This window comes from Colossoma macropomum, unplaced genomic scaffold, assembly GCF_904425465.1.
Source record: "Colossoma macropomum unplaced genomic scaffold, Colossoma_macropomum, whole genome shotgun sequence".
Taxonomy (NCBI): domain Eukaryota; kingdom Metazoa; phylum Chordata; class Actinopteri; order Characiformes; family Serrasalmidae; genus Colossoma; species Colossoma macropomum.
The window spans coordinates 38,362,177-38,377,156 of NW_023494799.1; the positions used below are offsets into that span (position 1 = coordinate 38,362,177).

The window sequence follows — 14,980 nt, forward strand, 5'->3', positions numbered from 1 at the left end:
TCTTCCAAACAGCCAGACAGAACCATGGAGAACTCCATAGCCCACACAATGCTGACTTGTCCCTGATCCAGCTCAAGGGTGTGAGAAGGGCAGACCCAAGAATACACCATTGTACACCCCATCATGAATTTTTGATGGTGCAAATGTGTCCTGTTTATCCTTTAAAATGACTAGAAATATGAGTTCACATGGTCAAATAAATAAGAAAACGAGCCACGACACTTTGGTAATATTATATATATTATATTGTGTTTACTTAACAAACATGATAAATGCAATGTTTCCAAGAAGTTAGCTGTAACAATAAAAATACAATATCTTTGTGTCCTTACATAGAATTAAAACAGCAAAACAAAAAGAGAACAAAACAGCCCTAAGTAGTTCACAGAGAGGTACAAATATACAGTACAAATCTATTTTATTCAAAAAGGGTACAAATAAAAACGCAACAAAATATAGTTATTAATGCTTTGTAAAGTTCAGGTAGGTGTAGGGTAGTCTAAGGGAGCACTTTGGGTAGACAACTCTAAGGCTTCTGATAAGAATTAATACATATTGGTACGGCCATACAATATTAAAACTCACTATACAAAGTTCATACAACCTGGATTATACTTGAGGATTGAATATTACATACACGTCATTGCATATATTTTGCAGATCTTTTATGCATTTAAAGAAAGATGCTGTTTCTTTTTAAAACTGGTCACACGTCACATAAAAAGCAGTGTCACTTAGTGCCAAAAAAGTACAATGTCAAACTTGAAAGTACATAATTACTCCTTTGAAAATTTTAAACCGTTACAACTTTCTCCTCGTGGTCAATCTCTATTACCTACTCTGGCCTGCAACCATGCCACGTTCGGTCCGGGGTTCCATATAAAAAGAACGAGATGTATCATGACCTGTGGACTGTGGAACGATCATAAAGCCTCTCATAAAAAGTCACGAAATCAATCTTACAAGTGATAGTGATATTATTAATAAGAGAACTGTCGCTGATTCAGAACGTGAACATTCATCCACCCCCAGCATACAGTCGGCACAGTTTGCTGTGGGCACTGGACGCAATCCACCGCCTCCACTGACCTGCTCTCACGTATCGACCACGCATGAGGGGACCTCTCCTCCTTTTCAACAGAACTATCCAACGGGACGTTTTCCGCCAAGCATTTTCTATGATTCATACCCAATGTTGAGGTTAAATGGGGGCAAATGCTTGTCAGAAAGGCCCTGCCGAAATCCTCCTGTTCACACAGCCGAGCAGAGCAGGTTCTTTACTTTGCCTTTGGATGAGATCAAAACGAATCAGCTACAACATTCAAAAAAATGTACACTTCATATAAGAGCTCGCATTGCGTACGTTACAGATACACACTGTGAGCCAGCCAAATAGACCATGGTACAATCAGTGAGTGCGACTTCAACTAATTGTTACTGAACAAAATTAAATGCCATCCAACTTTAAATCCTTTACAGAGGAGAGTCAGGGACGACTTAAAAAAAAAAAAAAGCTGCGATACAGCTTTCCGCCCAAATCAAAACGGGTGACTATGGAGACGTTGCCTCAGCATGAAATGATTAGCCAGAGTGAGGAGAGAGTAGGTGAGTCACCCGTAAGCGTCATTCTATGGACAATGAATGATGCACTTCTTAAGGCGTTATTGACAAGCTTGATAATATAGAAACCTTACTTTTATCTTCTATCTACACAAACATATACACAAGTGTCGGATGATTGTTTTAACATGGTTTCGCATATAATTCAATATTAGAGGTTACCACGTAACCGACGTGGAGGGGGATAAGTGCAAGACATCTTTCATTTTGTTTAAAAGGGATAGGGATATTATAGCGGGTGATTTGGTGAGATGTCAGGTAGGAGCGGACACATGTTCCAGGCCATGAACCATCCTCATGAGGTGGGAGAGCAACCCTAGCGTAGGATGAGTGTGTCTGATGCGATTAAGCAATGGAGAGGAACCACCTTGGTGGATCATCAAAGGGAAGTGACCGTTCAGATGGATTGTAATAGCATGTGAGAGCAGACCAGAGGAATTGCACACAGACTACAAGTAAGGATCGAGCGTCGTAATCGAAGACGGACGAGATGAGACGGTGGGGAAAGGCACAAACATAGCATCAACTCTTCTCGGTTACAGTGCACAGGATCAAAGCTCGGCCCTCGTTCAAAGCGTCATACGCGGCCCGTCTTCGTCCCGGAGCCGACAGGCCGGAGATGCCAGAGACGGCCGGTAAGGCAGTGCATTTGAGAAGACATGGAACGGTGAGGGCGTCGGTCCAAACACTCCAACATACAGTAATGAAGCAACACAACAAATGACATGAAATCAACTTCAAGTGACGTGACGTCGTAGCAACATATCTCGCCGACTGGTAACAGGAGGAGGTAACTGGCAACGTGGATTACTGTACTAAGAACGCAACACTAACTTGAGGAACCCCCTTAAAAGATGGCTACATCAAGTTTAGAGGGGGGAAAACAGATAAACATGAAGAGGGGCATCAACTTTGAGATGGACTGCATAAGCTGATAGTGTGTATAATACAAAAGAATAAGTCCAATTGCTTAGTGGGTAAACAAGGACACTGGTGCGAGAGCTAGATTGGAGCGTTTACTGCATAGCACATGCTGAAACTGTACATCGTTCAGGTATTCTGTGTTTAAGGGTATTGCTTGTCTCAAAGGAACGTCATACTTAAAAAACTGAAAAGAAAAAAAAAAAATACAGGTCTACCGTTCATCTGAGTAGAATGACCTACCTAAAATGTACTGCACATCCTTGAATACGATTTGGTCACATTGCAGAGCGGATCCATCCCGCCCGCAAAGGAATGAGATTCTAGGATTGCTGTCTGTCCAGGCCAGCCGTAATGGACCGCCATTGCCCCTCTGGACAGCCCTGGCTGGTCGGCTGTCCATGCAAACAAGACAGAGGCGGCGTCAGGGGATAGAAAGGACACGAAAGGGAGAACCTGAACTAGTTCTGAGACTCGAACATATAAATAGCACAAAAGTGGGGCTCTATCAAACCATGGGACGCATCTCTGCGCAAACCAGCAAAGGTCACCCTACATCACACGGCTGAATTACTTGAAACACAAGACCACTTGAGAAAATACAATTGCGAATATGCTTCAAAAGCACAAATGATAATCGAGTTAGAGCCCATGGGACACTGGCGATGATCATTGATCAGTTACTGGATACAAAAATGATAATTAAAAAAAAAAAAAAACTTTTCAGAATTGGTAAAAAATCATGTGATCATTATGCCAGTCAGATGTTACCAATGAGGTCAAACCACCAGCCAGTCTACATATGAATATTAGTGGTAGAAGTTAATGCTACCTGCAGAACATTGTCATCATTGGTCAGATGTGAGAGCTACACACACACAAAAAAAAAATCCATCAACCTAAATAAATATTATTCTTCCTTTAAATCCATTTAAAGCTTATTAGGTTGAACAGAAAAAGAGAATATTAAAAAAAAGAAGAAGAAAAAAAAAACACCATTAACGATGAAAAGTAATCCTGGCCCAAAAGGTACTACTCTGCTTTTGCGAATGCATAACAGTACAAATATCAGAGGTCATTTTACATAAACACATTTCTCATCTAATGAGGATCAGAATGACGTGAGCAAATGGACTGAAACGCTTAAAACATTCGGAATCTCACGATTTTCATGATTTTACGATAATGGGAATGTCAGGCTCTTATTTGGAATGCCTTTTCAAATAAAACCATTTTTTCTTTAAAACACTTGGTCTAATTGCACTTAATCTTCATTTGTCATCCATTTGAATTTGTTCAGTAACTAAATCAGTGTATGTAAAATGATGCTGCAGCATTTTCTCTTGGCTAATTTGTAAACAGTGTCAACCACGCCTGTCAGTTTCTCACAATCCCGCCACCCCCCCCCCAAAACCCCACCCCCAAAAAGAAAAACCTCATTTTGAAACTACACAAAGTTTTCCCTTCATTAAAAAAAACTAACGTAAATATCTGATTCCAATTAAAAGGTCAGTGTGAATCAACTATGAACTTCTTTATGTGCAATTACAAGACAGTTCTGAGAAAATCACTCAAGAGTAATATTGCCAAGGACAGAGAAAGAAACCTACACTGTACAAAAGTATTAGAAAAAGCAAGGAAAAGAGGACTAAAACCCCTGCACAGAAGTGAAATCAAGCCTCTCTAGGAGGTGTGCTTAGATAACTGGGATCTACAACACCAGCGGTGAAAACGGACGTCCGTATCACCACCGAGATCCATCTTATGAAAACAAACGCGCCGCTTCGAAAGGTCAACTACATGACCTACGAGACTGAAAACCTACATAGTAACTGTTAAAATATTGGTTAGAAAAAAAATACAGAACTCAAGACAGTAAAAATAACATGGTGCATCAGTATGGAACGAGCAGGGAAGGTCTGAGTCAAGGTTCTTCATACAGACTGCAGCTGTTGTATACATTAAATCTGTAACATTAAATCTGTAACATGGGAAATACAAACAAGCCAGGACTATTGCTTCGATTTTGGTTACTGAGCAGGGTTTGCCTGAACCCAACGGTGGGGATTCCTTACTACTGGCTGAGGGCTTTCCATGGGGAGTGCTCCTGCACGCTCATAGTGACCACTGCGGTTCCACAAGAATAGGCCAGTCGCCAGCAGCCAGAACCTGCACCACGTTTGGTCTTAGCTTGGATAGTGGTGATGACTTTGGTGGACACCAGACATTGTCTCCAGGACAAAGATATGACAAAATGATCAACAGTCAACGGCCAGACTGAGGAACTTCTGGCCGTGAGGTACTATAGAGAGGCGGTTTTCTTAGGCAGGTCGCTGTGGGGGAACAAACGTTTTCTACTCACTGATGCCGGGAAGTCAACGTGAAACTGGAATGCTGATTGAAAACTTAATACTAATTTAACAAAAAACAAACACATACACGCAACACACACTCGCACACACAAAAAAACGTGGCACAGGTAGAGCATGATACTGTGGACAGTGTAAACGTGACTGTGATACAACTGGGCCCATATCTAATCTTTCGGCCGTTCCTAGATATTGATTGTTGGTTGGTTGGTTGATTGAGGAAGCGACATCAGGCAATCGCTCTCAAACTAATAACGACACCCCCTTCAGCAGAGCCGCCCTGATAAGATTCAGGGACAGGGGCCAAAGCGTAGTCACGTGAGAACGACGTGCCTCGTGAAAAGAGATACAAAAAACAAAAAAAAAAAATTTAAGACATTTTTGAAGTCTCAGTCAAAGCAAGAGCTCAGTAAAGCAACAGGGGAATTTGTCAAGATGAGAGAGAGCCTTCAGGTGTCCAAACAATCTATCAAGTAGGAGATCTTTTTAATATATATCTATATATCTCTATTTATATATGTATATGTATATATATATATATATATATATATGGGATAAAAAACAGGCAGGATTGCAAAGATCCTATGGCTGCATCCCATTCTTACTCCACAAACCTTCCTTCAATAAACATTTATTCAAAGAGCCGCGAGACATCTCTGTGAAAGTGATCGCTGCCGAACGTAACGATATTTTATCCGCAAAATAGGAACGCAGACTGTGAAGGCTTTGGTAGATGATTTACCAGCTAAAGCAGCCAGTGCAGATGTTCGGTCTCGCCATCGCTACTGATGGCAGTGAACTGGCACTAACTAGACCAAGTGCTCTCCCTCAAGCCTGGAACAACTAAGAAAAAAGAAAAAGGGATGTAATCTTCTGATGTGTGCAAAATCTCAAAACATTCTGAGGCTACATTCTCTCTCCTGTTCCTTCTTTCTCATCTTCCCATTATTTGACACTTTCCTCCCGCCAAAAACCTCTCGCTATTGTGTCTCTTGCCACGGCTGTTGCTACTTCCCGGCATTGGAGCGCCCCTCGATGGACAGTTTGACCTCCTGAGGGATGAAAGAGGGACGAGCGGAGCCTGGGGCGGCGGCCGGGGCTCGGCCCCCCTCCTCGCTCTTGATGGCGTATCTTTGGAAGCCGGGGGCAGACCAGCGCCTCTGGGATGCCCCCGCCGAAGAGGCGGCCAGTGCCACCCCAGCCCGGGCGTGCTGCCCCTCGGTGTGCAAATAGTAACTGCTCTGGCTTCGCGTGTGCTCCACCGAAGTCCTGTTCGGCCTGGGGTGAATGTTGCTGTGTCCCAAAGCCCCAACTGTCATGGGCTCCTCCTTGTCCGCCCTCTCTCTGTCCTTTTCCCTCTGGATGCGCTCCATCTTGAACTGGCTCTGAGGCCGGATATGCTGAGGAGCCGGAGGCCCCATGGGCTGCGAGGAGGAGGCCCCTGATGTGGAGTTGGCTTTGGTGGAAGTCCTAGCATGTATTGGCTGCTGCTGCTGCGACGGCGGCGGTGGCTTCTGCTGGGGTGCAGGCTGCTGCTGCAGAGTGATGGACACGCAAACGTCACCCACTTGCAGATGGTGGCAGGTGAGGCCGTAGAGCTGGGCTGTCCGTTCAGGGCTGCAGGACGACCAGCCCTGGCCGAAGACGAAGAAAGGGTGTTCCGGGGGCACGTCAATGGTCACTTTGCTCTGCTGCTCTCCAACCGTGAAGTGCAGCGACACAAGGCCTGGTCGCTGCTGGCTGGCTCGGATGTCCACCACCATGCTCGAGTCGATCTTCAGTCCTCCGCTCATCTCAGCGCTACGAACAAAGTCCTGAGTCTGCAGGTCCTCCACACGTTTCAGCTCCCCCGTAGCCAGCTGAATGATAGCCCCCTTCATGAAGTGTGAGGGGCCGGTGGGCGCAACGGGTGGTGGTGGTGGGAGAGTCTGGGTCACTGCACTGACTGCAGGCTGCTGGGTAGGCAGTTCCACCACCTGCCGCTCCGGCAGGCCCACCGTGGCTGCAGCATCTGAGGCTTTGTGGTGCGACAGAGGAGAGGCCGCAGTGGCTGCGGCATCATTAGGCTGCCCTGGGTAGTGCTGCGGCTGCGGCTGCTGCTGCTGCAGCTGTTGCTGCTGATGGTGATGATAATCCAGGGGCACAAGAACCGGCTGCCCGTTTGCCAAGATCACAGCATGGCCAGGCTGTACTGTCTGTTGCTGATGAGGTGGGGCTCTAGGGTCTTGCTGGACAGCAGGGTGTGGGGCATACACAGTCGTGCCCTCCCCCTGAACTTCTCTGTTCCTCTGTGAATTCTGGGACAGGCCATGCATGGTCTCCCTACGACTCCCATGGACCGGTGAGGCTAACCGCCCAACTACCTGCTGCACCTGTAGTAAAACAAGCACTGTTTAAGTTATCATTATCATTTTGAGGTGCCTTTCATCAGAAAAAAGCTTCTTTTTCTTTAAGGAACATACAAAGGCATGCTTAAAAACATAAATATCATCAAATCCTATTTTACAAACTGATTTATGATCCATCTCCTGTAATTTACTACCATTATCTGATTCCCCCATGACAGCGTGTACTCACAATAAATCAAAAAAACAATCTCTGGCAATTTCTAAGAAGTAACCGTCTGACTGCTCATTGCTCAATCGCTAACACACCCAAACTACAGCTAATTAAGGAAGGAAGTGGAGTAGAACACATGGTGTAATGCGGATTTAAAGAAATAAGGCAAAACAAGTGTTAGAATACTTGAGGTAAAAGGATCCAAGATATCACAATAATGCTAATAAATCTAATATCACAAATAAATCATAAATATTAAGTAGGTAAGTAGTTAATACTGGGTTAGTATACTCTATAATTTCAACACCGTGTGAATGATCGTGTTACAAATGGATCCCATCAAAATTCTGTAAAAATTAGACCTTAGATAATGTTGCACTATTCAATACGGCACACTGGACTTCTTACTGTAACACAGAAAGTCATCCAATTACCCATTTCTTCACAAATGACAACATGTACTACCACGTTTCATTTTGATCAGCTTGGCAGGAAAACCTTTTGAATCATGTTGGTTATGAGTGACTAAGCTGGTTAAAGACATTCAAAGCTTGCAAAAACATTTAAGGGAGTGTCAACTACATTGCAATTACAATCCAAATTCCAAAAAAGTTGTGAAAGTATGTGAAAATATGCTAATAAAAACCTAAAGCAGTGATTAATACAATCATTTTGACCTGTACTAAATTTAACATGATACCAAAACCACTATATTCTATGTTTACAATAAACTTCATTAGTTTTTCGTAAATATGTGCTCAATTTAATGTCTGTATCAGACGTTGTCTAGAAGGCAGCATATGTTGCTCCAAAATGTGGTCAGAGTTAATGATGCCACCACATGCGCACCAATTACCCACAGACACCACCCCCAAACCATGACAGGAGAGACATTTCCACTGTGCATTAGTCCATTTCAGAGGATCTTTAGCACAGAGAAGGTGGCAGCGTTTCTGGACATTGTTCACATACGGCTTCCACTCAAATCAGAATTCAAATGGAGTTAAAAGCTAGAAAAAAATCCACAGATGTGTCAAGCAGTAACATCAGTGGTCAAAAATCCTCCCTAATGCTGATTGATTGACCTTTCCATTTTAGTCTTGCCCAACTAAAATCAGAAATAGTCAGTAAATATCTCAATCAAAATAACACACTATTTTTTACTTGACAGTCTGCATGCAGAACCCTATGGCTAACGGCAAAAAATAAATAAGAAATCCAAACGTACATACAACCTTTTACTAATTTTAATGCCCAAAATATTTGAAAAATTGAAAACATTTAAGAAAGAACTTATTCTTACCTCTAGGTCCGTGTCTGGTGTGCTGCGCTGACCAGGCGAAGCTCTTCCCTCATGCCTGAAGATCTTCAGGCTCCTGTCCTGCTGGGGCTCCAGTGCAGCTGCTCCGGGCGCTGCTTGATGCGGCCGTGCGTTCCTGACAGCGTAAACCGTGTCTTGGTGCGGCTCCCTGCCTCCATGTTCCCTCTCCCCTCCATTCACCTCCCTCTCTTGCTCCTCCCTCTGAGGTTGGACAGACCTGGCACTGCCAGAAGGGTGAAAGAAGACGGGCACTCCCCTCGGACTGAGCTCCGCCGCCGGCAACATCCCTACTGCGCTGAGCTGCTGCTGAGCTGCAGCCTGCTCGGAGGACAGCACCATTGGGACGCCTCCGGGCGCTGCCACTTTAGCGTATGCATGGGTCGACACCTGCTGCTGGGGGGGTGATGAGACCATGCCTTCTTGAATGACTGACGGATAAGGGACAAGGTGGGAGACTGGGTGTGGCTGGGGAAGTGCAGACTGTGGTGATATCAAGGGGCTGGGAACAAACCCCGGTGGCACCGCGTAAGGAACAGCGGCAGCGTAATGGGAACTAACAAACTGTAAGGAGGAGTGAGGGATCTGTGTGTACCCGAGAGGAGAGTAGGGGATGCCGGGGTGCTGCAGGAGTGGGGGTGGAACCGTGTAGGCAGGAGAAATGTGCACAGGGTGTAGGCTGGTTGGAGAGTAGCTGACAGAAGGGAGAGCTACTTTGTAGAGCATGCTGTACTGATCCACCGGTAGCCCGGCTAGGCTGTCTGGCCCCTCAGCGCCATAGGGCAGACTAGGGTGAGTCCGCACCCACTCACCACTCCCTCCACCACCCTGGGGTTCTCCACTAGATCCAGAGCTTTGCGAGGACGGGGTTTCCTCTCCTCCACCGCCACCACCTCCTCCTCCTCCTCCTCCTCCAACCCCACTGCCTCCTGCACTACTGCTGCTGCTGCTACTGTTGTTGTTGTTGTTGGGTGTGGCGGTGGCGGCATTGTTGACTGGAAGGTCCCGCTTCTTTGGAGGGAGGCACTCCTGGTTGCGCTCGTGGGCTGGCTTCATGGCGGTCCAGACTCGGTATAGGCGATGTTAGTGAGCAGTGGATGTGGCAAGGCCTGACAGCCACACAGGCAGCACCACTGGAATCAGCTCTGAGAACTGCCCGCTGACCTCTTCCATCACTTTACCTAAACAAGAACACACACTGTGACTGTCGAATCTAGATTAGTGGACCACATTCGCTACTGTAGTTTACAAGTAGAGAATGTGGACTAGCAAGTTTTAGTAACAATAATAATAATAAATAATATCATAATCATAGTTATAACAAAGTCATGATTATAAAGGTTGCAGCAACTTAGCTTTTAATAGCTTTTTCTCACTACTGACTGCACAGAGCATCATTCAGATGCAACTACATTAAACTTAATATCATTATTTATTGACAAGCTTTAGAAAACCATTGTCTCCCAGGTTATATTTACTTAGCTTTAAATCACAAAGATTGAGCACCATGCCATCATGGAACTGGGCGTGCAATGCATGCACATGATGTTTTTCTGATCATAGGTTTAATCAACATACGAATTAAATGCATCTTTAAAGATACACGCGCAAGAGGGTTGGTGCAGTGCCTGCTGTCTGACTTTCTCAGTACCCAAGCAGCATTTGTATTCTGTTCTAAGAACCTCCAGTTGGGAAATATGTAAGTTACTCAAGCAAAACGTTAGACAAGATCAGATAAGCTTTGCCAGTGTAAAGCCTGCTATAGTATTTAATCAGATTGTATGTTGGTGAAATCTGTCAGCTGTGTAATTTGCACCTAACGATAATGAGCAAATTTAGAAATATGATAAAATGTTAAAGAATATCAGATATGCTATGTCTTTTTTAAACTATACAGCCTGCCATCGTATTTAATTCAGTTGTATTTAGTGTAAATATACACCCACAACTATATTAAACGTTACTATAACATTATACATACATACACATTTACTCATAACAGGCCTACAAGCAGAGCTGAGCACTGTGACAATATGTATCGCTACCGTGACAAATTACATCGCAACACGCTTTTCCGAGCACATCATGGATATCATCGGTACTTAAAAACACTTTTCCAACCACACGTTTGATTAGAATCAGAGCATTACACGTTGTGTTTATTGGATTTAGGGCAGCACAGTGTGTGAAATGTTGAATACTAGTAATTAGATTCATAGTTTTTGATAGTATTTTTAAAATGTGGCACTACTAGAAAAAAAAACACTGTGACACATCATGTATTGTGAAAACGTTCTGAAGCATCATGACATTACATTTTACATGACATTACGTATCACCAATCTCTGCACACGGTTTTTGATAGTATTTTTAAAATGTGGCACTATTAGGAAAAAAAAACACTGTGACACATCGTGTATTGTGAAAACGTTCTGAAGCATCATGACATTACAGTACATCTAATGATTTCGTTTGAAATCAAAATTTCACAAGATTAAAGTTTCATTTTGATCAGCTTGGCAGGAGAACCTTTTGAATCATGTTGGTTATGCGTGACTAAGCTGGATAAAGACATGTAAAAAACATGTAAGGGAGTGTCGACTACATTGTAATTACAATCCCAATTCCCAAAAAGTTGGGACGGTATGTAAAAATGCTAATAAAAACCAAAAGCAGTGATTAATACAATCATTTTGACCTGTACTAAATTGAACATGATACAAAAACCACCATATTCTATGTTTACTTCATAAACTACACTGTTTTCCTGTAAATATGTGCTCAATTTAATGTCTGCAACATGCTCAAAAAAATGGGACAGGAGAATATTTACCACTGTGTTACACCAATTCTCCATTTCAACAACACTCAACTGTTTGGGGACTAAACGATTTGGCAAATCTAAACTGTAATGTGAAAAACATAAAAACTGCCACTTTAGCGCTCACAAAACAGAATTACCACCAGAATACAAACACTAATAAGAGATGCAAGGCCCTTAAAGGAGTGGTGGGGACGGCAGAAGCCATCACAGGCTACAAACTACTAGCCTTACAGGACATCTGTCAGTCCCGCTGCCTCAGGAAGATCAAAAAGATCCGGTCAGACAGCGTCACCCAGCACACGGCCTGTTCACCATCCTGACATCAGGCGGGAGATTCCGCGGCACCCAGGCTGGAACAACCCGGTTACCCACAGGCTGTCAGGCTTCTGAATAAGCTATGGGTCCTTCACCAGTAACCATTTCACTCAGTCACTCTGTCAACATTATTATTATTATTATTATATTATTATTATTATTATTATTATATCATATCACTGCTATGAACAATAACACTAAGTCACTTTAAATAACAATAACACTGAGTCACTCAGTCACTTTAAAATGTATATTATCTCTATATGCTGAGTATATTTTGTGTATATTTAATATATTTGTTTGTTTCTTCTTGTATTTTAAATTTTACTTTCTGTAGAGTGATCACCTGAGCCTCACCACAATCATTTCAATGCATGAATGTCCTGACATGTCGTGCAAACGACAAATAAACTTGAAACCTGAAACCTGATCATTCAACATGAACGTAAGACTGAGTCTTGTTCTTAGTTTTATTCTGAGAGCGAGTTTTGCGTCATTTTAATACGCGGTGCTGTCCAAAAAAAAAATCTCAGAATTTGTGTAAAAGCTCGTTCAGAGCGACAGACTTTAAAAGTGGAGCTCCTGGTCAGAACCGCGTCGCTGATCCGGGCTTTGACATCATTCAGCCCGGAGACGGAGCTAGGTTAGTTAGCTAGCAAGATGGCAAACTGCACAGGAAACCTTAGGCGCTCATAAACATGCAAAAACCTCCGAACCACAGTCGAGCGCCAGCGAGTTACACACGAAAACACATCTATAAAATTAACCAGTGCCCTGATAGAAACATCCGCCGCAACTAATCCGACTGAAAAGCAGAGTATGAACAATTTGCCTGCCTGGACTTTAACGAGGGCAGCCGTAACGTTAGCCACCCGCCGCTAACACGGCTAGCCGCCTCTTTAACACCCAGAGACACGTTTTTCCGCTCGTATCGAGCTGCTTTCCACACGCCGACTTACCCCCGCATGTCATCGTGTGGCCCGTCTTCACGCTTCAGGCTTTCGGCGACTCCATATAATAAATCAATGGTGAAATCAGGGCTGCTGATTTGTGCCCATTTCAGAGGCCAGCGGCCGAAACCCCAGCGGCGCTCGCGGATGACGTCAGGGCCGTAGTGCTGCGTTCAGGGGAGCCGCGCCGCGCCAGATTCACAGAACTGTACGGTATATGGATGGGAGCGCCGTTCCGCTTTCTGAACCACAAGCTGCGTTTTACGATAGTTTAGGAGTCTGCAAAAAGCGTAAGACGACGACGGGAAAGTCCTCTGAAGAGCTTAGGCTTCTCACTTCAGCACAGCGCGAATACCTTTCACAGCTACGACAGCGATTCAGGGCCGCTGTTAATAAAAATAAAAATAGTAGATTTGGAGAAAAAAGTCGTAATATTTGGAGAGAAAATCGTAATATTTCGAGAAGAAAAGTCGTAATATTTTGAGAAAAAAAAGTCGTAATATTTTTTGAGAAAAAAAGTCGTAATATTTTGAGAAATAAGTCGTATTATTTTGAGAAATAATTCGTAATATTTGGAGAAACAAGTCGTAATATTTCGAGAAAAAACTCGTAATATTTGGAGAAAAAAGTCGTAATATTTCGAGGAAAAAGTCGTAATATTTCGAGAATAAAGTAATATTTGGAGGATCAAGTGGGCTAACTGTAGGGGGGCTGCCATAACGCGTTGGGGTCTTGGTTGCTGTCCTGGCGCTGGAGCTCCACTCACTTCTGTCTCTCTGTGGATCATTTTGATCATCATTCTCACTGTCTGTGAAACTTCATGCCCTCTTTGAATGGGGGGAGATGGAGCCCCCGATAGCCGTGTAGACGACCCTGCCTGAGATTCTCCTTCAACAACACAGACAGACAGTTTCCTCCGAGTCCGTCTGGCTCTTTATTCTAGATAAACACAGTTTCCTGCTCGGCCGTTTCAGCCGTTTCTTATACTAATAACAGGCTGGTGCTGATATGCAGGAGAGACAGGGAGACTGAGTGTTTCTTTATGGGTCATAATCGATATGAAAACTCCACCAACTCACCGCCCCTCATTATAACACGAGGAGGTGCTGCGTTCCTTTTGCAAAGCTTTGACTACAATATTACGACTTTCTTCTCGAAGTATTACGACTTTATTCTCAAAGTTTACTATTTTTATTTTTTATTAAAGTGGCCCTAAAACGCCGTCGTACACAGCAGCGCTGGTGTACTAATCTATAATTCACGCGAGTAACGAGTTACATTTACTCAGTTACAAAAAGTACAGGTCTCTCAGAGCTGCACACTGTAATAAAGGCTGGTTCAGCTTTCATTTGATTGAGTTCACCTGAGGGCACTGGCGAATTCCTGTTCCCTCGAGGTGCTTGACGCACTAAGATGTTCCACTGTAGTTAACAGATGACTCAGTGCTTCAGACCTGATACTATTGTATTCCTGTTCCTGTTTCTGACGTTTTTAGTTGTAATTGAAGTAAGAGATGGGGTTTTTTTTTTGAGTATGGTGTAGGTTGTTCTCTAAATCTCAGATGTGACTTCAATGCACCACCAATGAATCAACAAATGACATTCTGGATGTCTCTTTTAAATGTTAAAGGCTTGTCATTAGCTTTTTACTTAGATAGTGTTTTTTTAGCGACACCATCTACAGTTTTCCAAGTGTCTCTCCTGTCACTATCAGAGTCCTAACAGCCTAGATTTTTTCACTATTGTGCCTCTGCATGTTTAAATCATGCAGGTCATGTTGCTCTGATTTGTTCAGTGTGAAATAAGTAGTCCTAGGAGAAAGCAGATATGCAAAACGAAGAGAAACACATGCAGCGGAAGTTATCTGTGGCTCTAATAGACAACATTCTGTTTTAAAACAAATTTAACATCAAATTGATAACAATTCAGATTTTGCCACATTTTGCTCAGGAGTAGTTTTGGCCTAGCTCTGTTGTTCAGCATCAGTATATGCTTCAGATCCACTGTCTCCTTCACTCAGTGATCTGAGACTGGAATTTTCATTCCATGAGCAAAACAGCCCATCTGACACTAACATAAATACTTGTTACAAGATAAGAGTCCCA

At 43.5% G+C, this 14,980-nt stretch overlaps 1 protein-coding gene across 1 annotated transcript; it reads right to left on the minus strand.

The window, feature by feature from the left end:
• Nucleotides 1–3,982: 3,982 nt before the first annotated feature.
• On the minus strand, nt 3,983–13,003 carry atxn1l (ataxin 1-like). The gene is made up of 3 exons (XM_036587244.1): nt 12,886–13,003; nt 8,773–9,968; nt 3,983–7,282 (listed from the first exon to the last, which is right to left on the minus strand). Exons 2-3 carry the CDS (start codon nt 9,841–9,843, stop codon nt 5,918–5,920), a joined length of 2,436 nt encoding a protein of 811 aa, XP_036443137.1. The 5' UTR covers nt 9,844–9,968; nt 12,886–13,003; the 3' UTR covers nt 3,983–5,917.
• Nucleotides 13,004–14,980: the final 1,977 nt, after the last annotated feature.